The 15020-nt window shown below is 42.6% G+C and overlaps 3 protein-coding genes across 3 annotated transcripts; all 3 read right to left on the bottom strand.

Moving 5' to 3' along the window:
• Positions 1-1621: 1621 nt before the first annotated feature.
• mrps26 (mitochondrial ribosomal protein S26) lies at positions 1622-3553 on the bottom strand. The gene is made up of 4 exons (XM_070920425.1): positions 3241-3553; positions 2677-2823; positions 2418-2541; positions 1622-2164 (listed from the first exon to the last, which is right to left on the bottom strand). The coding sequence occupies exons 1-4, from the start codon at positions 3459-3461 to the stop codon at positions 2033-2035; spliced, it is 624 nt and encodes a 207-aa protein (XP_070776526.1). The 5' UTR covers positions 3462-3553; the 3' UTR covers positions 1622-2032.
• Positions 3554-6836: 3283 nt separating this feature from the next.
• On the bottom strand, positions 6837-8861 carry neff2 (neuronal intermediate filament family member 2). The gene is made up of 3 exons (XM_070920764.1): positions 7854-8861; positions 7063-7187; positions 6837-6897 (listed from the first exon to the last, which is right to left on the bottom strand). The coding sequence occupies exons 1-3, from the start codon at positions 8859-8861 to the stop codon at positions 6837-6839; spliced, it is 1194 nt and encodes a 397-aa protein (XP_070776865.1).
• Positions 8862-13389: 4528 nt separating this feature from the next.
• Positions 13390-14073, bottom strand: LOC139297983 (nanos homolog 1-like). Its single transcript, XM_070920800.1, has one exon. The coding sequence runs from the start codon at positions 14071-14073 to the stop codon at positions 13390-13392; it is 684 nt and encodes a 227-aa protein (XP_070776901.1).
• Between the last annotated feature and the right edge of the window lie 947 nt (positions 14074-15020).

Below are 15020 nucleotides of genomic sequence, written 5' to 3'. Positions count from 1 at the left end.
TAGTGACTGTGATACTGACTGAGTACAGCTGCCAGTTGTGTGCTGCCAAGCTGAGAGTTCATCTCAATCTACTCTGTCGTGCTCCCTCTAATCCCGGCCTTTGCTGCCATGGTTGAACAATCCCATTAACCTCAGTTACCAATCACATTAACCGTGTGCACAGCATTACAACAACTCCACTCACATCCCATGATGTTTAACTGAAGTCAGTTTATACAGCAGAAATAGTAACGTGCCACTTTTTTGTAAGAAGTCCTTACAACAAAGAATAAAATATACATTCAGTCCCTCAGTGGCTTTCAGAAAATCACTCATCAGATTTACTTCACTTTACTTTTCTTATTTAACCACACTATGAGTATGTTTGCCCTCCAACTAACGATTAATCTGCCAATTATTTTGTGGATTAATCGCTGAATCACTTGTTCTATAAAATAGAACTGTTGTTGCAGGAAATAGTGAGAAACACTAAAGTGCAAAACCCCCAAAATATTCAGTTTACAATGTTAGAATGTGAAATCTTCACATTGAAGCTGTAACCAGCTGCTTTATAAAGTAATTAAAAAGATCAATTATCAAAACAGCTGCAGATTAATGAATTTAATTTATCGAGTAATAGATTTATTTCAGCTCTACTACACATCCTAAATTAAAATTTAATATATTTTTGAAGAGGAGAAAGAGATGGAGGATTTGAAGTCCAGAATCTCAATTTCAAAACAGTATTTCCTGAGTTTAAATGCTTCGTTTATCTCTTCACACTAAAGCTGCTGCAGGTTGCCTGAGTTTCTCTTTAAGTCTTCATCTCTGATCATCATCATCCCACCAACCTGCACGCCTGGCCTGACAGAAGAGGATTACACCGGTTCAGCAGCACATTGTCACACATGAGCCTTAATACCTGTCTGACAGTAAAAACTGACAACTGTGGAGAGCTGCGCAGGGCGCCACCTAGAGGGCGACAGCTTCAAGTGCAGGACCAAAGGACATAATTGTGACTTCATATAATGGGGGTTCTTAAGACCATGATTGTGGTAATCCATTCCCACCCACATTCCTCACTTTCTGTATTTTATCTATGTATTCTGTCATCTTAAAGTACCAATGAAGTAGACAACACATGGGAGCTTAGTTATGCTTTTCCTGGAGATCCAGAAACCAAACCTCTGCAGAAATACGACTTGCCTGTATATTCGCTTTGAGTCAAGGAGTGTGCAACATGAAACTCTATCAGTGACAGACAATAGTAATGGTAATCTGGTAATCCAGCTTTACTTAGGACAGAATCTGAAACTCTGAAGGTGTGTTGTCTTGAGTAATTTCTATTATTTCATGTTAAAGGTTGAAACACATCTAGGCTATTGTCACTGTGGAGCATCTTTTGAATGTCCAGTGTAGAAGAACGGAGTCATCTTGTCCCAAACTCATCCACAACAGTTTCCAGTTCACTTATTTTTTATGACCAGGTTTTCACAGCCTGACACAATACTGTAAAAACTAACTGTGCATGAAAAAATTAGCCAGTTTATGAGTATTATTCCACTTTGGAGGCTGAGTAAGAGCATTTAGCATTCTTGATCTCATGTTCATCCTATACTGCTCAAAAAGATTCAGACTAATATTAGTGGAAACTCACATTCATTTACTTTACATACATTGGATATCATGAGAATACAGTAATGATCAAAAGCACACGTTGACAGTACAGTGCGCAAATAAGGGAGAAAATGAAGCAGAAACATTGAAAATAAAAGCAGCATGACGGAAACATGGTGTCATTCTGTCAAAAGCCAAACTGAACTCAAGCTCAAGCTGATGACGTGAGAATAATTCAGCGTCTCCCAAGTTATCTGCTAATGAAAACGCCTCAGATATTTCTTAGTTTGACAGGTGTGAAAACGTTCTCACGCGTTTCAGTATTCAAGTTTGAACAAAATCCAGGGTGGATGAGGCTGAACTCGGCTCAACAGAATGATGTTCGCCTGTCTTTGTTTATCTTCTGAGACGGACACATGCAGGCCTGTGTGGTGTTTCACTGCAGCATTGTCTGTTTAACAACTCTCCCATCTTTGTCAACGGCAAAGTTGTAATTCTTTGGATTGTCCAGAGCTTCTTCTATACGCTGATCCAAGTTCTCCAAGGTGATGAAGTTCTTTGCATCCTCCTGTAAGAGGTCGAAAGTAAAAAGTCAACGTAAGCCAGAGATCAAATCTGTAAGATCAGTATTTAGGATTATAACCAGGACGCTTTATTCCCCTTAATACCATAATGCAGAATGTCAACATTTCACTTTCAGAAAAATACCTTTTGTAGACTACAAAAACATGCAAAACCAGCTTGTAGAATTGACTAATTTAACATACAATTTCCAGTTCAGTTTGGAGGGAGAAGATAAACAAGGATCGTGAAAATCATACCTGCAACTTCAAGATTTCCTTCTCTTTTTCTTTGATGAACTCTTCCTGTTTTTGTTCACGCTGAATGGCAGCTTCTACCTCCTTGCGCTCAGCTTCCTCCTTTTCCTCCTGGATCCTCATCATCCTGAAAGGTACAGAGGGGCAGGTAAGCTATCGCTTCAGGAAGAGGACAAAATCCTTTTTTTAACCCACACAGATGGATATAAGACTTTAAATGAGCTTTTTATTCTTCATGTTGTAATTTTGAGTTTATTTCTACCTGAGGTTGAGCATGCGGAGGTTCTCCTGGTTGTTCCAGGCCATGAGGGCGCGATGCTCCTCCGCCTCCTGCCTCGCCCTCTCCTCCGCCAGGGAGCCCGTCTCCTCCTCGTACTTTGTTCGAAGGACCTCCTCCTTAAACTCCAGACTGACAAACACAGGGGAAAGAACCAGGTCAATTCACTCATTTCAACTATTTAGCCTCAATCAACTCAAAATTTAGACAGACATGGAAAAAAAAAACACCTTCCTCTAGAATCAGAGGACACTTGTAGTTTATTGAAGGACAGGACTACAATTCCCAGTATTTAAAAGGAAACCAGTCAGAATATTTTACATGTTAAAATAAAAACTGTATACTGTAACTCATATCATGATGACTAGTGATACTCTGATAGTATCAAGCACACAATAATTCACAACTCTGACGACATGATGTATGTATGTACCATTTTAAGGAATATTATTTTTCTCTTTAGACTGATTTTGAGCAGGAAAACAGAGGTTGCCGTAACACCAGGTGACCTGACATGTCCGTTATTTAACAGTTAGTGATTTAACGTACCGAAGCGCCCTCATGATCATCTGGTACTCCGTGAATCTCTCCTTGAGGACGACCATCTCCACCGGATCCACCGGGGGAGGAACTTTGATTCGCCCCTCTTTCGACTTGGCGACCGGGTCCGTGCGAGACTTTCTGCCCCGGACCGCCTCCACGAGCACGGCGCTCCTGGGTGCGAGGACCCGGGCCGCCCGGACACTCCTCCCGCCGATAACCTGGAACATGTTGGCGTCAAAATGTGGCAAGAGGCGCAGATTCTTAGTCGCTCAGTGTAACGGTTAATCAAAGCATTTAGGTTTGAAACGTGCGCCGTTAGTTAACATTGACACAGAAACAACTCGACATCAGGCGGCGGCCATGTTGGTGTCCTCTGACCGATGGAAGTAATTAGCACAGTAAGCTAGCGAGGACGTTGTTTAGCCTCTACCGCCATCTGTAGGTAGAAGAGACAAAAGGGTCCAACTGCAGCACGTCAGACCTCTTTCCTCAGGACCCCCTCAGGTATTGTCGCCCCCCATGGTCGGAAAATATTTCAGTCAACAGACCATAGTTCACAAAATATAATTACATAAAAACATACATTAGAAATCTAATTATAAAAATATGGAGACTATATTTACTGTAATATATAATATAAACATTAACATACATTCGTACTTAATAAAATAATGGTTGATGCACAAATACAAACACCCATGTAGGCTATTAATATCATGATACAGATCAGACTGCTAGGATATTAGCTATGAGCGACAACAGGCTAAACTGCAAGCACGTTAGCTAACTGGTTAGTCCCGATATACTAGTAAAGTAATAGGCTAGCAGTCGGGTCCGTAAATGCATTTTCAACAACAAAGCGTTTGTTCTGACTACATTATCAGTGTTATTGTAATATTTGATGACATAAAAGTACTGTTAAGACTGACGTTATTTGAATGTGTAGCTAGCTAGTTGTTTGGCGCTTTGCTGCTTTACTTCGGTGTCCCGCACAAGCTTGAAGCACGGCCAAGAAAGCAGCGGCAACCACCGGCAGAGCATTAGTGTCCTTTGCCTTACGAAAGTCGGGACAGACTTTTAAATTGGGTCTTGTAGATTTAATATGAGTGAAGATTCAGCAGCTGTATTGCTTATTTCTCTCCTAAAGTTTGTTCAGATTTTCTTCTTCATAGCTAGCACAGTAATGGTGCATTACCGCCACCCACTGGTGTGGAGGGTGGATCAGGAATTAGAATAATAAGAAAATGATATGAAATAAAATAAAACGAGAGAGAACAGCTGTGTAAATAAAGTTATATTCTCAGAAATAGATTTTGGTGGACTGCTAAGGTGAAAAGGCCTATGTGGCATCCTGGCTGTAAACATTTCAACAAACCCTACAGACCAAACCCACTTTATGTATTTTTTCTTTATCAGAGAACTTTAGCACATTTAAAAAATAAATAAAAACAGGTGGTAGGTGCGCCATAACAGTATAAATGTAGGTTACCCTTTATTTCTTGCTTTTCCAAAAGTGGTTCAGTGCAAAATATCATTGAAAATGGAATTACTCATTATTTAATTTACCCAATAAAGCACAAGTTCATAAAGATGTGAGAACTCCTGCATTGTGTGTGTGTTTCTTCAGGGTCCAGCGGGTTGCCTGATGTCAGCCTGCTGACTGATGATGCTGCTGAGGCAAAGCACCAACACATTACAGCTACAGTCGGCTTGCCAGGAACATGGAATGATGGGAAATGGTGCAGTGCCGCTGTGTGTCGTTCCTCTGACATTGAGAGCTGTAAGTAAGCAGGATGTGTTCTGAAATGAACAGAAGCCTGTTTTGCTAATTTTACACAGTATTTCAGAGGGAAGATGTTCACAGAAGCCTTGAAACTCAAATCAAAAATCACACATGGAAAATATTCACCATTCTCAGCGGTATCAGATGTAATATCCCTTTAGTTTTTCACTATTAACCATAACAGTTTCTATATATCCATTGCACCTTTCCTACTTAAACGTTCCTCATTCTTTAAAAATGCATTTTCCATGCTGTAAAAGACATTAGTAATATTTTGCAGGCATTCTTCACCACGTAGATCATCACTGATGTGGTGAGACGTTGAAATTTGGGTCATCGTGATTGAATACTTATTCATTTAATTAATTAGAACCAATTTTACAATTAAATGCTTTCAAAACACACAGATTATTAACCGACCTGTATGATTACCAGTCTGTTTTTGCTTCTTTAAGATGTATTTTTTGATGATAGGAGGTTTCATCCAACAGCTGGCCTGCTTTGAACAGTTAATAGTTGTAGACGTGACGGTTCAAGTGAGGCTGCTGTTGGTGTCTGTCTTGTGGGATCGTGTTGTGCGTATGGATTTACTGATTGGTCTAAAACTAGGCAACACAGAGGCAAATCATTCTGTTGTACATGAGAGCTACAGTGAAGACACTACGTTGAAGCTGGGTCCTAAATATCCTTAAACATGTCAAATGAAAACACGAGATGTGAAGGGATTTGCAGGTCAGTTATATGTTTAATCAGCTTGTTGCCGGCTGTTACAGGTACACCAAGCGTAACGGTGCAGACTTTGTATTAGTTTCACAGATGTAAAAGCACCATTTAGATCTAACATCAGCAGACAAAACAACAAGGAGCTCCTGCAGGTATCTTTCAGTTTCATCATTAAGCGTTGAATGAACTCACAGAACAGAAAGAAAAAAATCTAATGCAGATAGGCTGTGAGACACACTGCATGAATATACAGAGAAACCAGTAACAATTAGTCTTCCACAGCATTTACATGTCCAGAAGGTTATGCAAGAAAAGACATTTAATTGGAAATTAGACATTTAAATAACCGGCCAAATAGGAAGACCCAAACTCACTCTGGTTTTTACACCGACCAAAACTTGTAGCATTTGTGTAGATGTAAATGCAGAGGAAGAATAACTGAAAAGGACAAAAATGTGTCTTTTAATATAGTGAAAATAAATGTTTAAGGTTACTGGTTCAGTGACTACTAATACAGAACCAGGGGTGCAGGACGAGGCGTAATCGATTGGTAGAGTTCCCGTTCAATAATGCTGCAGGTTTCTTGCATCGGTCTAAACACAGATAAAGTCCAAGCATCGAGAGATAAAAGGAATTTGTGCCCTCCTTCACAAACAATTGGTCAAATGTTTGCACAGTGAGGGTTCAGAAGAGTCAAATAGTAATGCTGCTGCTGCTTGGACCTTAACATGTGCGACAAAGAGGAACTCAGCCAAAACAATATTGCTGTCCGACGTAGCTATGTAACTAATGCAGTGCAGCCACTCTGCATTTTACAGTTTGCCATCTTCTTGATGGGTGGTGTCAGAACGTGTGTAGAAGAAGGGGGACTTCTGGTGGACCTCTTGTTTAGCACAAGGGCGCATCTGTCTTGAGAACGATGAGCTTTGGTTCGCGGTTTGGTTTTTGGGGGGAGTAAAGGAAGGAGTATTTTGGGGGGAAAGATTTACGTAAAAGAAAATGAGGGAGGGAGGGAGGGGGGATGATGTTCAGGGCAGGGCAGGAAAGACAGGGTATGAAGAATTCAGGTTTATGCCAGACTGGGGGCATTCAGGTTTTAGTTTAGGATGGGAAGGGAAGGGTAAGCCAGTCGAATCTCTTCCCCCTCCAGAAGTTTTCTGAAAAGAAAAACAGATGATCCTTGAGGTTACTGAGCATTTTGTTTGCATATTTACACAATAAAAGTGTGAGAAATACAATTTTCATTTTCAATACATGTTGCCCCAGAAATGTCTGTTGAAGAGAAACTAAATGTCCGATATTGGTGGGGATCAGCGTCTCACCTGTACGCAGCTATTTCAATGTCAAGGGCCATCTTCACATTGAGGAGGTCTTGGTACTCTCTCAGGTAGCGCGCCATCTCCTGCTTGGCGTCAGTGATGTCCCGCTCCAGATCACTTATCCTCATCTGTGAATGCAAAAGAAAACACAGCCATTCATGGTCAGATATCAGTCAGTGAGGACACAAGATGATAAAACCAGAAACATGTAGCACAAATGTATGATGAATATTTCTTTTTTTTTTTCTTGCAAGAGATTTGCTTCAAAATAATTGGAAATGGTTGAAAAGTGGTAAAAAAAAAAAATAATAATACAGTTTTTGGAAATGTCTGATCTCGTTTTGTGTGCGTAGCGTCGGTGTCTCTCAGTTTACTCAGTAACCTTGCAGATTTTCACCTCTGCTGTGAGTCTGCCATCATTTCCTGCTGAGCACCACAGTATGGGGAGGGTGTAGCTGCTGCAGAGAATATATTTACATCTTATAGCAAAAAGAGGCATTGCTTCCTCCTGCTGTTTCTCTACTTTCTGAGTGTTTTCTTTTATTCTGAGTGGTGTCTAATAATATTATTCCATCTTATCTCTTATCTTATGTCCAACCTTGAGGCCAAGACGCTATACACGCCATCTTTTCATCTTTCTGTCTATCCTTTTACTGCAAAGACTAAAAAAAGCATAAGGAGATTGTTCCTGAGCTGAGAGCAGAATACTCGGTCACATCGGAGCACGTATTAGTTCCCATTCTCCTTTTGGGTGAATATTCATGCAGATCAGGATCCAAATATCCCTCATTCACCTGGTACTTTGCCACCTCTTTGGCCTGCGTCTCCTCCAGATCCTCCAGTTGCTTATTGAGGGAGTTGATGACGTTCCTGAGAGCTTCGATCTCCGAGGAGCGGGACTGAAGCAGCCTCCGGTACTCCATGGTCTCCTCTCGGATGGCGTGCACAGCCTCGTTGTTTTTGCTGGCCATCTCCGCCACACTCGCGAACTTGTTCTTGTACCAGTCCTCGGCGGCCTGCATGTTCTTGTTCGCCAGCCGCTCGTACTGTGCTCGGATGTCTCGCAGGGCGGTGGAGAGGTCAGGCCGGGACACCTCCACGTCCACGCTGATGTTAGCCACCTGCAGCTGGGCCTGCAGCTCTACCTGCTCCTCTGCAAAGACTTTCTTCAGGAACACCATCTCATCGCACAGAGATACCACGGTGGCCTCGGCATCACAGTTGGAGAGCACGGCCCTGCTGGCCTCCTCCCTGGCCCTCTGCAGGGCCTCCTCAGCATCCATGCGCCGCCTCGCCTCCTCCTCAAAGCGCTCCTTCATCTGCTCATACACATCGCGCAGGTAGTCTCTCTCCGCCTCCATCCGCATCTTCTCCCCGTTCTCCGAGTCTATCATGGCCCTCAAACTCCGCGCCTGCCCCTCATAGAGCGTCTGCAGACGGGACGGGTCATTCTGCCGCCTCCTCAGCGCCTCCAGCTCGGCCAGCAGGGCTCGGTTCTGCAGCTCCAGGTGCCTCACCTTCTCGATGTAGGTGGCGAAACGGTCGTTCAGGTCCACCAGCTGCTCCCTCTCCTGAGAGCGCAGGCCCAGCAGCTCTGTGTTGAGAGAGCTGGCCTGAGCCAGGTCCATCCGCTCAGACGCATCTGGCAGGGAAGAGGGGGTCAGCCTCAGGATCCTCTTCCCGGACGGAGGAGCTCGAGGAGAAGAGAAGAGGGAGGAAGACATGGAGGATTTGGTGGTGGTTTGGGAGCCTCTGTAGCTGTCCCAAGGGCGGCGGTAGGAGATGTAGGAATCGTAGCTCATGATGAATTTTTTGTTGTGGATTTTGTTTGTTTGTTTAAGAAAAGGATATGGATGTTTTTAGTTTCAGAAGATTTTTTTTATGTCCCCCTTGTTCTGCACACCATCGGTGAGGATGAGCGGGCGGTTTTGCACTGCACCAGCTCGGTGATGCTGCAGATCCCTGGCTTTTATAGAGTGAGGCTGCATCCCCCCTCCCTCCACCTCGGAGAAACATCAGTGCTGTCAGCATCCACCAGGCCAATAGCAGACTGCTGCAGTGAGCAGAGAGGAGGTTGGTTTTCAGACTCACGCTCAGCCACGGCAGGCAGAGTTGATGTGGTAGAGCAGGTTTTCTTTTCCTCTGCCCTAAAAATAATATTGGAACCAACTGCTCTCATTACTTGATGAATTTCTGGAGGCATATTTTACTCCACTTTATGCCCTGAATGCATCTCTCAAGCAATGAACACATCCACATCAATAAAGTGAGGGGGGGGGGGGGGCTGGACTTAAAAATGTCTTGAAGCAAAGTCTTTTCCACAACCCCTTCAGAAAGAATCAATACACAGTGCATATACCTCACAGCCAGGCACTTAAAGCTTTTAATGCCACAGAAAACAATTAATTAACAGACAGATTGCTTGGCACTCAAATAGCTTGATGTGGTTGATGCATCCCCACTGCTTTATCTGAATGATATGAATTTGGATCACCTTCTCTCGTCATTGTTGCCTGTATTGCTATGAGTGTGCTTTCGTAGACAGATTCCCCTTTGCAATGCCTTTATATAATGCTATTGTTCCCCGAGTGTCTTTAGATGTTATCTGTTTGATCTATTTAGATTGCAAATCGATGAGTCACTGATGTTCTCTGACAGTGTGAGTGGGAGACACCACAGTGTGCTGTCTGTATCTGCTGACACAGAGAAACGCTCTGTTTGAGTGCTGTTTAACACCCAGAGATGAGTCAGAAGGTGCCTGTAAATCAAGTGTTTGTTGAAAAAGAGGCATCAAGCCGAAGCGGCTCAGATTTCTGCTCAAGGACACGTTTCTTGGTGACAGACTCTTTCAGACGGGTGACAGTTGAAGGACAGTCTCTTTTAAAGACAACATTATACCCCTGGAAGGTGTCAGGATCCTGCAAGCACTCCATATTTGACCCCCTGACACTCAGATGTCCGCCCAGTCAAGTGGAATACTTTAAAAATCAAACAACTTAAAGGGAAAATAATCAACATTTCTAGCTCAGAATGACAATAATTTATTTAATTCTAATTTAGTGTTGATTTAGTTTTTGACCAATACTGATGATCAACCAAAGTCCCACCATTCTGCCAGATTGCCTTAAAACAGTGGGACAATAAAGCATGCTTTATTCTTTTTGGGGGAATAAAGCATGATTTGTTGGAGAAGAATCCTGGGGGGGGGGGGGGGGGTCTTGGCATCCCCCAGAGTCCTACCACACAGCTGCCAGCAGTACTTTCAACATCAACCTTTAGCTACAAAAGCTAAAAAGTGTTGTCTTCAAGCCTTCATTATGCCAGTAGGTGACACCATTTAGCCAGGCAGTGTCCTCCATCAGTTTTTGTTCCCAAAATGAAATCTTAATTCAAACTAAAAACTAAAAGATGTGAAGTATCTGATCCAATTATCTAGATTACTCATTTAGATTGCAAAAACTGTGAGATTATTGTGTCAGTTACGTCCAAAGACTTTTTGCAGTGAGGTCTATTTATGTTGTTGCAGGGCCACCACAGGAGGTCAGTGACGCTCATCGATGGCTCAACATTTAAAGGGACATGTTTTCTCTCCGCTTATATTTCATTCATTTATCCATTTCATAGTTGATTTAACGGGGATGATGCATATAAACATTGTTACATAGAGAGAAGAAAGGCCACAGATGTATACAGAGCATCCAGCTGAAGCTAATGTGCAGCTCCTGTCACTGTAACTGGAGCAGTTTCACTCTTCATTCATTATTTAAGATATACTGTGGCTCACTCAAATTTGATGCTGCTTTATACTTTACTATATACTATACTCTACTACACAAATATTGTACTTTTTACTCTATTAGTTGATTAGTTTATATTTTGTATTGATAATCGAAATCTGCAAAGTAACTAAAGCTATCAACTAAAGGTAAATGATGATATATTATTGTTGGTTACGCCCCCCCAGCAGTATATATATATATATATATATATATATAAGTCATTAAAATTAGCTCCGTCTTTACCAGCTGCAACATTAAAGCGATGCACACGTTAATGCATCGCTAATTATAATACAGCAATGTAATATATATGATTAAGTATATTTGGTGCTAATACTTTGGTACTTTTACTTTCAGAGTTTTCAGGACTTCTAACAGTATTTTTACACTTTAGTATTGCTACTTTTATGTAAGTAAAACATCTGAATACTTCTTCCACCGCTGCTTACTGGGGCACTCGATTAGAGTATCAAGTATCTGCTCTTTGTTTAGGTGCGAGGAGGATTTAAAGGCAGTTTACAGGTACATTTGGTCCGGAGAACGGTGTTGCATGCCAGACGGTCCAGTAGATTTATGACACCACAGCCTGATAGCCACTGTAGGGCCTTGTGATAGGTCGAAACATCATTAACATGAATACTGGCCTTCATCAGAAATGCTCACCTAACTATTGGCATATCTTCCTGTATATTGTCGTAGTGGGGGATATGGTCTATTTATGTTGTTGCAGTTCTTAGTAGTTGCCAATAGAGGCCAATGAAACGATAAAATCACCCCCCCTCCCCCATTTTAGCTGGAGTGTGATCAGTGTTTTAGTGCGACTGCCTGATTATTTGAGCTGTCAGCCGTAGTTCCCTCAAATACAGTGAGTGAACAATTTGAAGTTTTTTGAGCTCACGTCACCAAAAAACTCTCAACAGCAGTCCTTTATTCCAAATATGACATGGTTACTCGCAGGAATCCACAGATCTCATTTATCAAGAGGAAACTCTCCCTAATAAGGTCTGTGAATTATCACATATTATATATATATATATATATATATATATATATATAGGTTTTATTGTGTTTCTTGGTGGATGAAAATAAAATGTGATGTTTGATAGCTGAGATAGTGACGCATGTAAACACGATTTAAAAAGAAAACTTGAACTAGATTACAAACTTGTCAACGTGCAAACATGCAGGGACTTTGAGGTACAAGGCAACAGAGCTGTTTTTAATTTACACGTATCAGGACAAGTCCAATAGTTTCTTATCAGAGCTGACTTTTAAAGGCCTTCCTGAAGACCAATCCATCATAAATCATGAACATTATTGTCTTAAAAACAGATCCGAGGGCAGATACTTCCAGGGGATGTTGTCGTTTAAGGTTTTGAACACTAGGTGGCGCATTTGCATCACATTTCAGTGACTGTTGCAGACATTTTTCAGATGAAATGCAGTTGTGAAAATGCTTACTCAGTTGTGTGTGACAAAACAACCTTAACTGTCTTGTTGTCATTTATGCTGCTGCAAACTCTGCCGCCTACATCATGAAGCGAGAGACTGGTGGTGGAGCTATTAAAATCAGTTGAAGTCCCAGATAGTCAAAGAAAAATGCAAATTACATGTTTATTCAGAGGTCATTTACAGTGAATATATTTCCCAGTGATACATAAAGTAAAAATAAGTACATAAAACATTTCTATTGACAGATAAAGACTTTGGAATGTCAGGCTTTTCATTGCTAAAATTGTTCACCCCTTTAACACATTTACAAGAATTGCAGGAATACAGAAAATCAGTTCAGCGTCTGAGCTGAAGTACTGAAATAAAGGAGCTTGGAGCTACATGAAGAGCATGTAGGTGAACTGCACGTCAGATCTACCCTCCACTGTTTTTACATTCAGTTGAAATCTGCAAAATACTATCCACATAAAATCACTTAAAGAATATAAGACATCCAACATATATACAATACAGAAGTTACCTTCAGGCTAAGTTTCAATACAAAAGTGTATTCCTTTGGTAGAAAACATTTATCTCAGGAATATAAAGAAGTGTATCTTGCATCTTGCACGGCCTGTCAAGACTTCTTACATCCACGGGCCAATGAACTATGTGACTAAACATTCATCTCATATCAGGAGTGCTGCATATTCATTTATGTTGGCATCTCATAAAGCAGCCCGCTGACATGCACGGGGCTGTTTGCTCTGGCGCTGTGCTTCTTGAAAACACAGCAACTTCTGATTACAGCATGAAGGTGGTCATTCACAGGTCGATCTGTACAGTACTTTGGTTCATTTTTGATCACCAAGTCCTCAGAGTGCTGCGGGGAGGGGGGGGAGGGGTGTATTGCGCGCATTGCGTCCAAGTGTAAACTATGTGCCCATAGAGTTACAAGATAGACGAAAACATTACAAATGAAACAGTGACATAAAAAAAATCAATAAAAATCTTATTTTCTTAAACTCTTTCTCTCCAGACTTGTCTTGTGCATGAAATGGGGACATTACTGCCATACACACTCGAAATTTACAGTGCAACTCAAACTTCATCTCCTCGCTTAGAAGATTTTCAGCCTTTTGCCGATGGCTCTGCCCCCCTTTGCCACTCTCTGGCTCGCCTGGTCTTTAGACAGCGGGCAGTACTTGATGGTGTGCGCATTGTCGCCGTTGGCACTGCAGAGGGGGCAGGTGTATGCCCGCAGGATGGGGCACAGGACTCTGCCGTCCGCCGTCTTCAGGATGTGGGTGCCGTAAACTTCCTCCGGTGCGCCGTTATTCCGACAGAAGACGCACACCTTCGGCTCCGGCTTTCCCCTCTGAGTCTGTTTGCGCCTTCTGTCCATGGAGAGCAGGTCGAGGCCGGCGAAGCTTCCCCTGTAGGAGGGGGAATCTCTGTCTCCGTGCGGCGAATCGCCAGCAAGGTGCTCGTACGGCCTGAGGAGCGAGATGCGCTCCTTGAGATCATAGATGGAGATCGGCGGGGAGCCCGGGGCCGCGCAGCAGCAGTCCAAGTGTCCGTCGCCGTCCCTGCCGTGCCCAATTACGCAGGAGCAAACCGGGGAATCGTCCTCCAAGCCCAGGGTCGCTTTAAGAGACTCGGTTATAGAGTTGGGGCTGCAGGACGGGCTGTTGATCTTATTTTTGGCGACAAGTGTCGACAGGCCGAGGTAGTCGTTCCAGAAATTAAAGGTGTAATCGTACGGAGACCGCGCTTCCAGGTAACCGCGGTCCAAGAAATCCATCCTGCCCGAGCTGCAGAGTTTAATGTCCACAGGAGTGAGTAGGCGTTTCGGACGGTGTGTCTGTCAGCATGGGGAGTCTGTGGAGGTGATCTAGTCTCTTCTCTTGCTGGGTCTACTGTGCCCAGCTCAACACGTAGGCGCTGATAAATCCCCCAGAATAAAGCAGGGGGGCGTGGTTTGGTTCAAGTTGATTATCTCTGTGGCCCCATAGGAGGGTCTACAGAGCCGAGCAGGGAGTCACTGAGCTGGGAACATCAGTTTCCCTCCCAGTATGGGACTATTACCACGGAAAGAGGATCTCTTTGTGTTACAAGAGGATTATTTATCCTGTTGGTTGAGAGAGAGACTCATAGTTTTCCTTCTCATGATTATTTATTAGGTTGTGTTGTTTTGGCATTTTAAAATGTAATGAGAAGGCTTGGACAGAAATTGTTGGGCATTATATTGACACACAGTTTGTGGTTTTTAGTGCGTACTTGATAGAAAACAATTGTCGTTGAGTTTACAGCCAGTTCACAAGAGGATGAAGTAGAAGTCATGCTTTGTTTGCTTCCAGCAGCAGCAACAACAGTTTATTTAAAAGGGCCCTCAGCTGGTTTTATGTTACATGAAGTTAGGGGACTTGCAAGAGACAGATTTTAAATAAGAATTGCGGAAATCGATGCAGCAGAAGCCAAAACAACTTGACTTTTTGTCCCTCGAGCTCCAGAAACATTACATTTTTAGTTAATTTGTTCTTCTCGTCGCAGCCTAAACATATGGATCAGAGCCAGATGTTATTGGTCTGCTCAGCCTTGTTTACATCGTCAGGGTTGTTTTCTCAGACTCAACGAAGCTTCTCCAGATCCACAGAAAACATCATAGTACAAACCAGGATCTGCAGTCTATTTATATATCAAGTCTGTCTTAAAACAGTACTCTACCAGGACTGTAGGTCTCCCACATCT

Source organism: Enoplosus armatus, chromosome 15 (genome assembly GCF_043641665.1).
Source record: "Enoplosus armatus isolate fEnoArm2 chromosome 15, fEnoArm2.hap1, whole genome shotgun sequence".
NCBI classification, from domain to species: domain Eukaryota; kingdom Metazoa; phylum Chordata; class Actinopteri; order Centrarchiformes; family Enoplosidae; genus Enoplosus; species Enoplosus armatus.
Note: the sequence above shows the minus strand (reverse complement) of the source record. Positions and strands in the feature narration are given on the sequence as shown.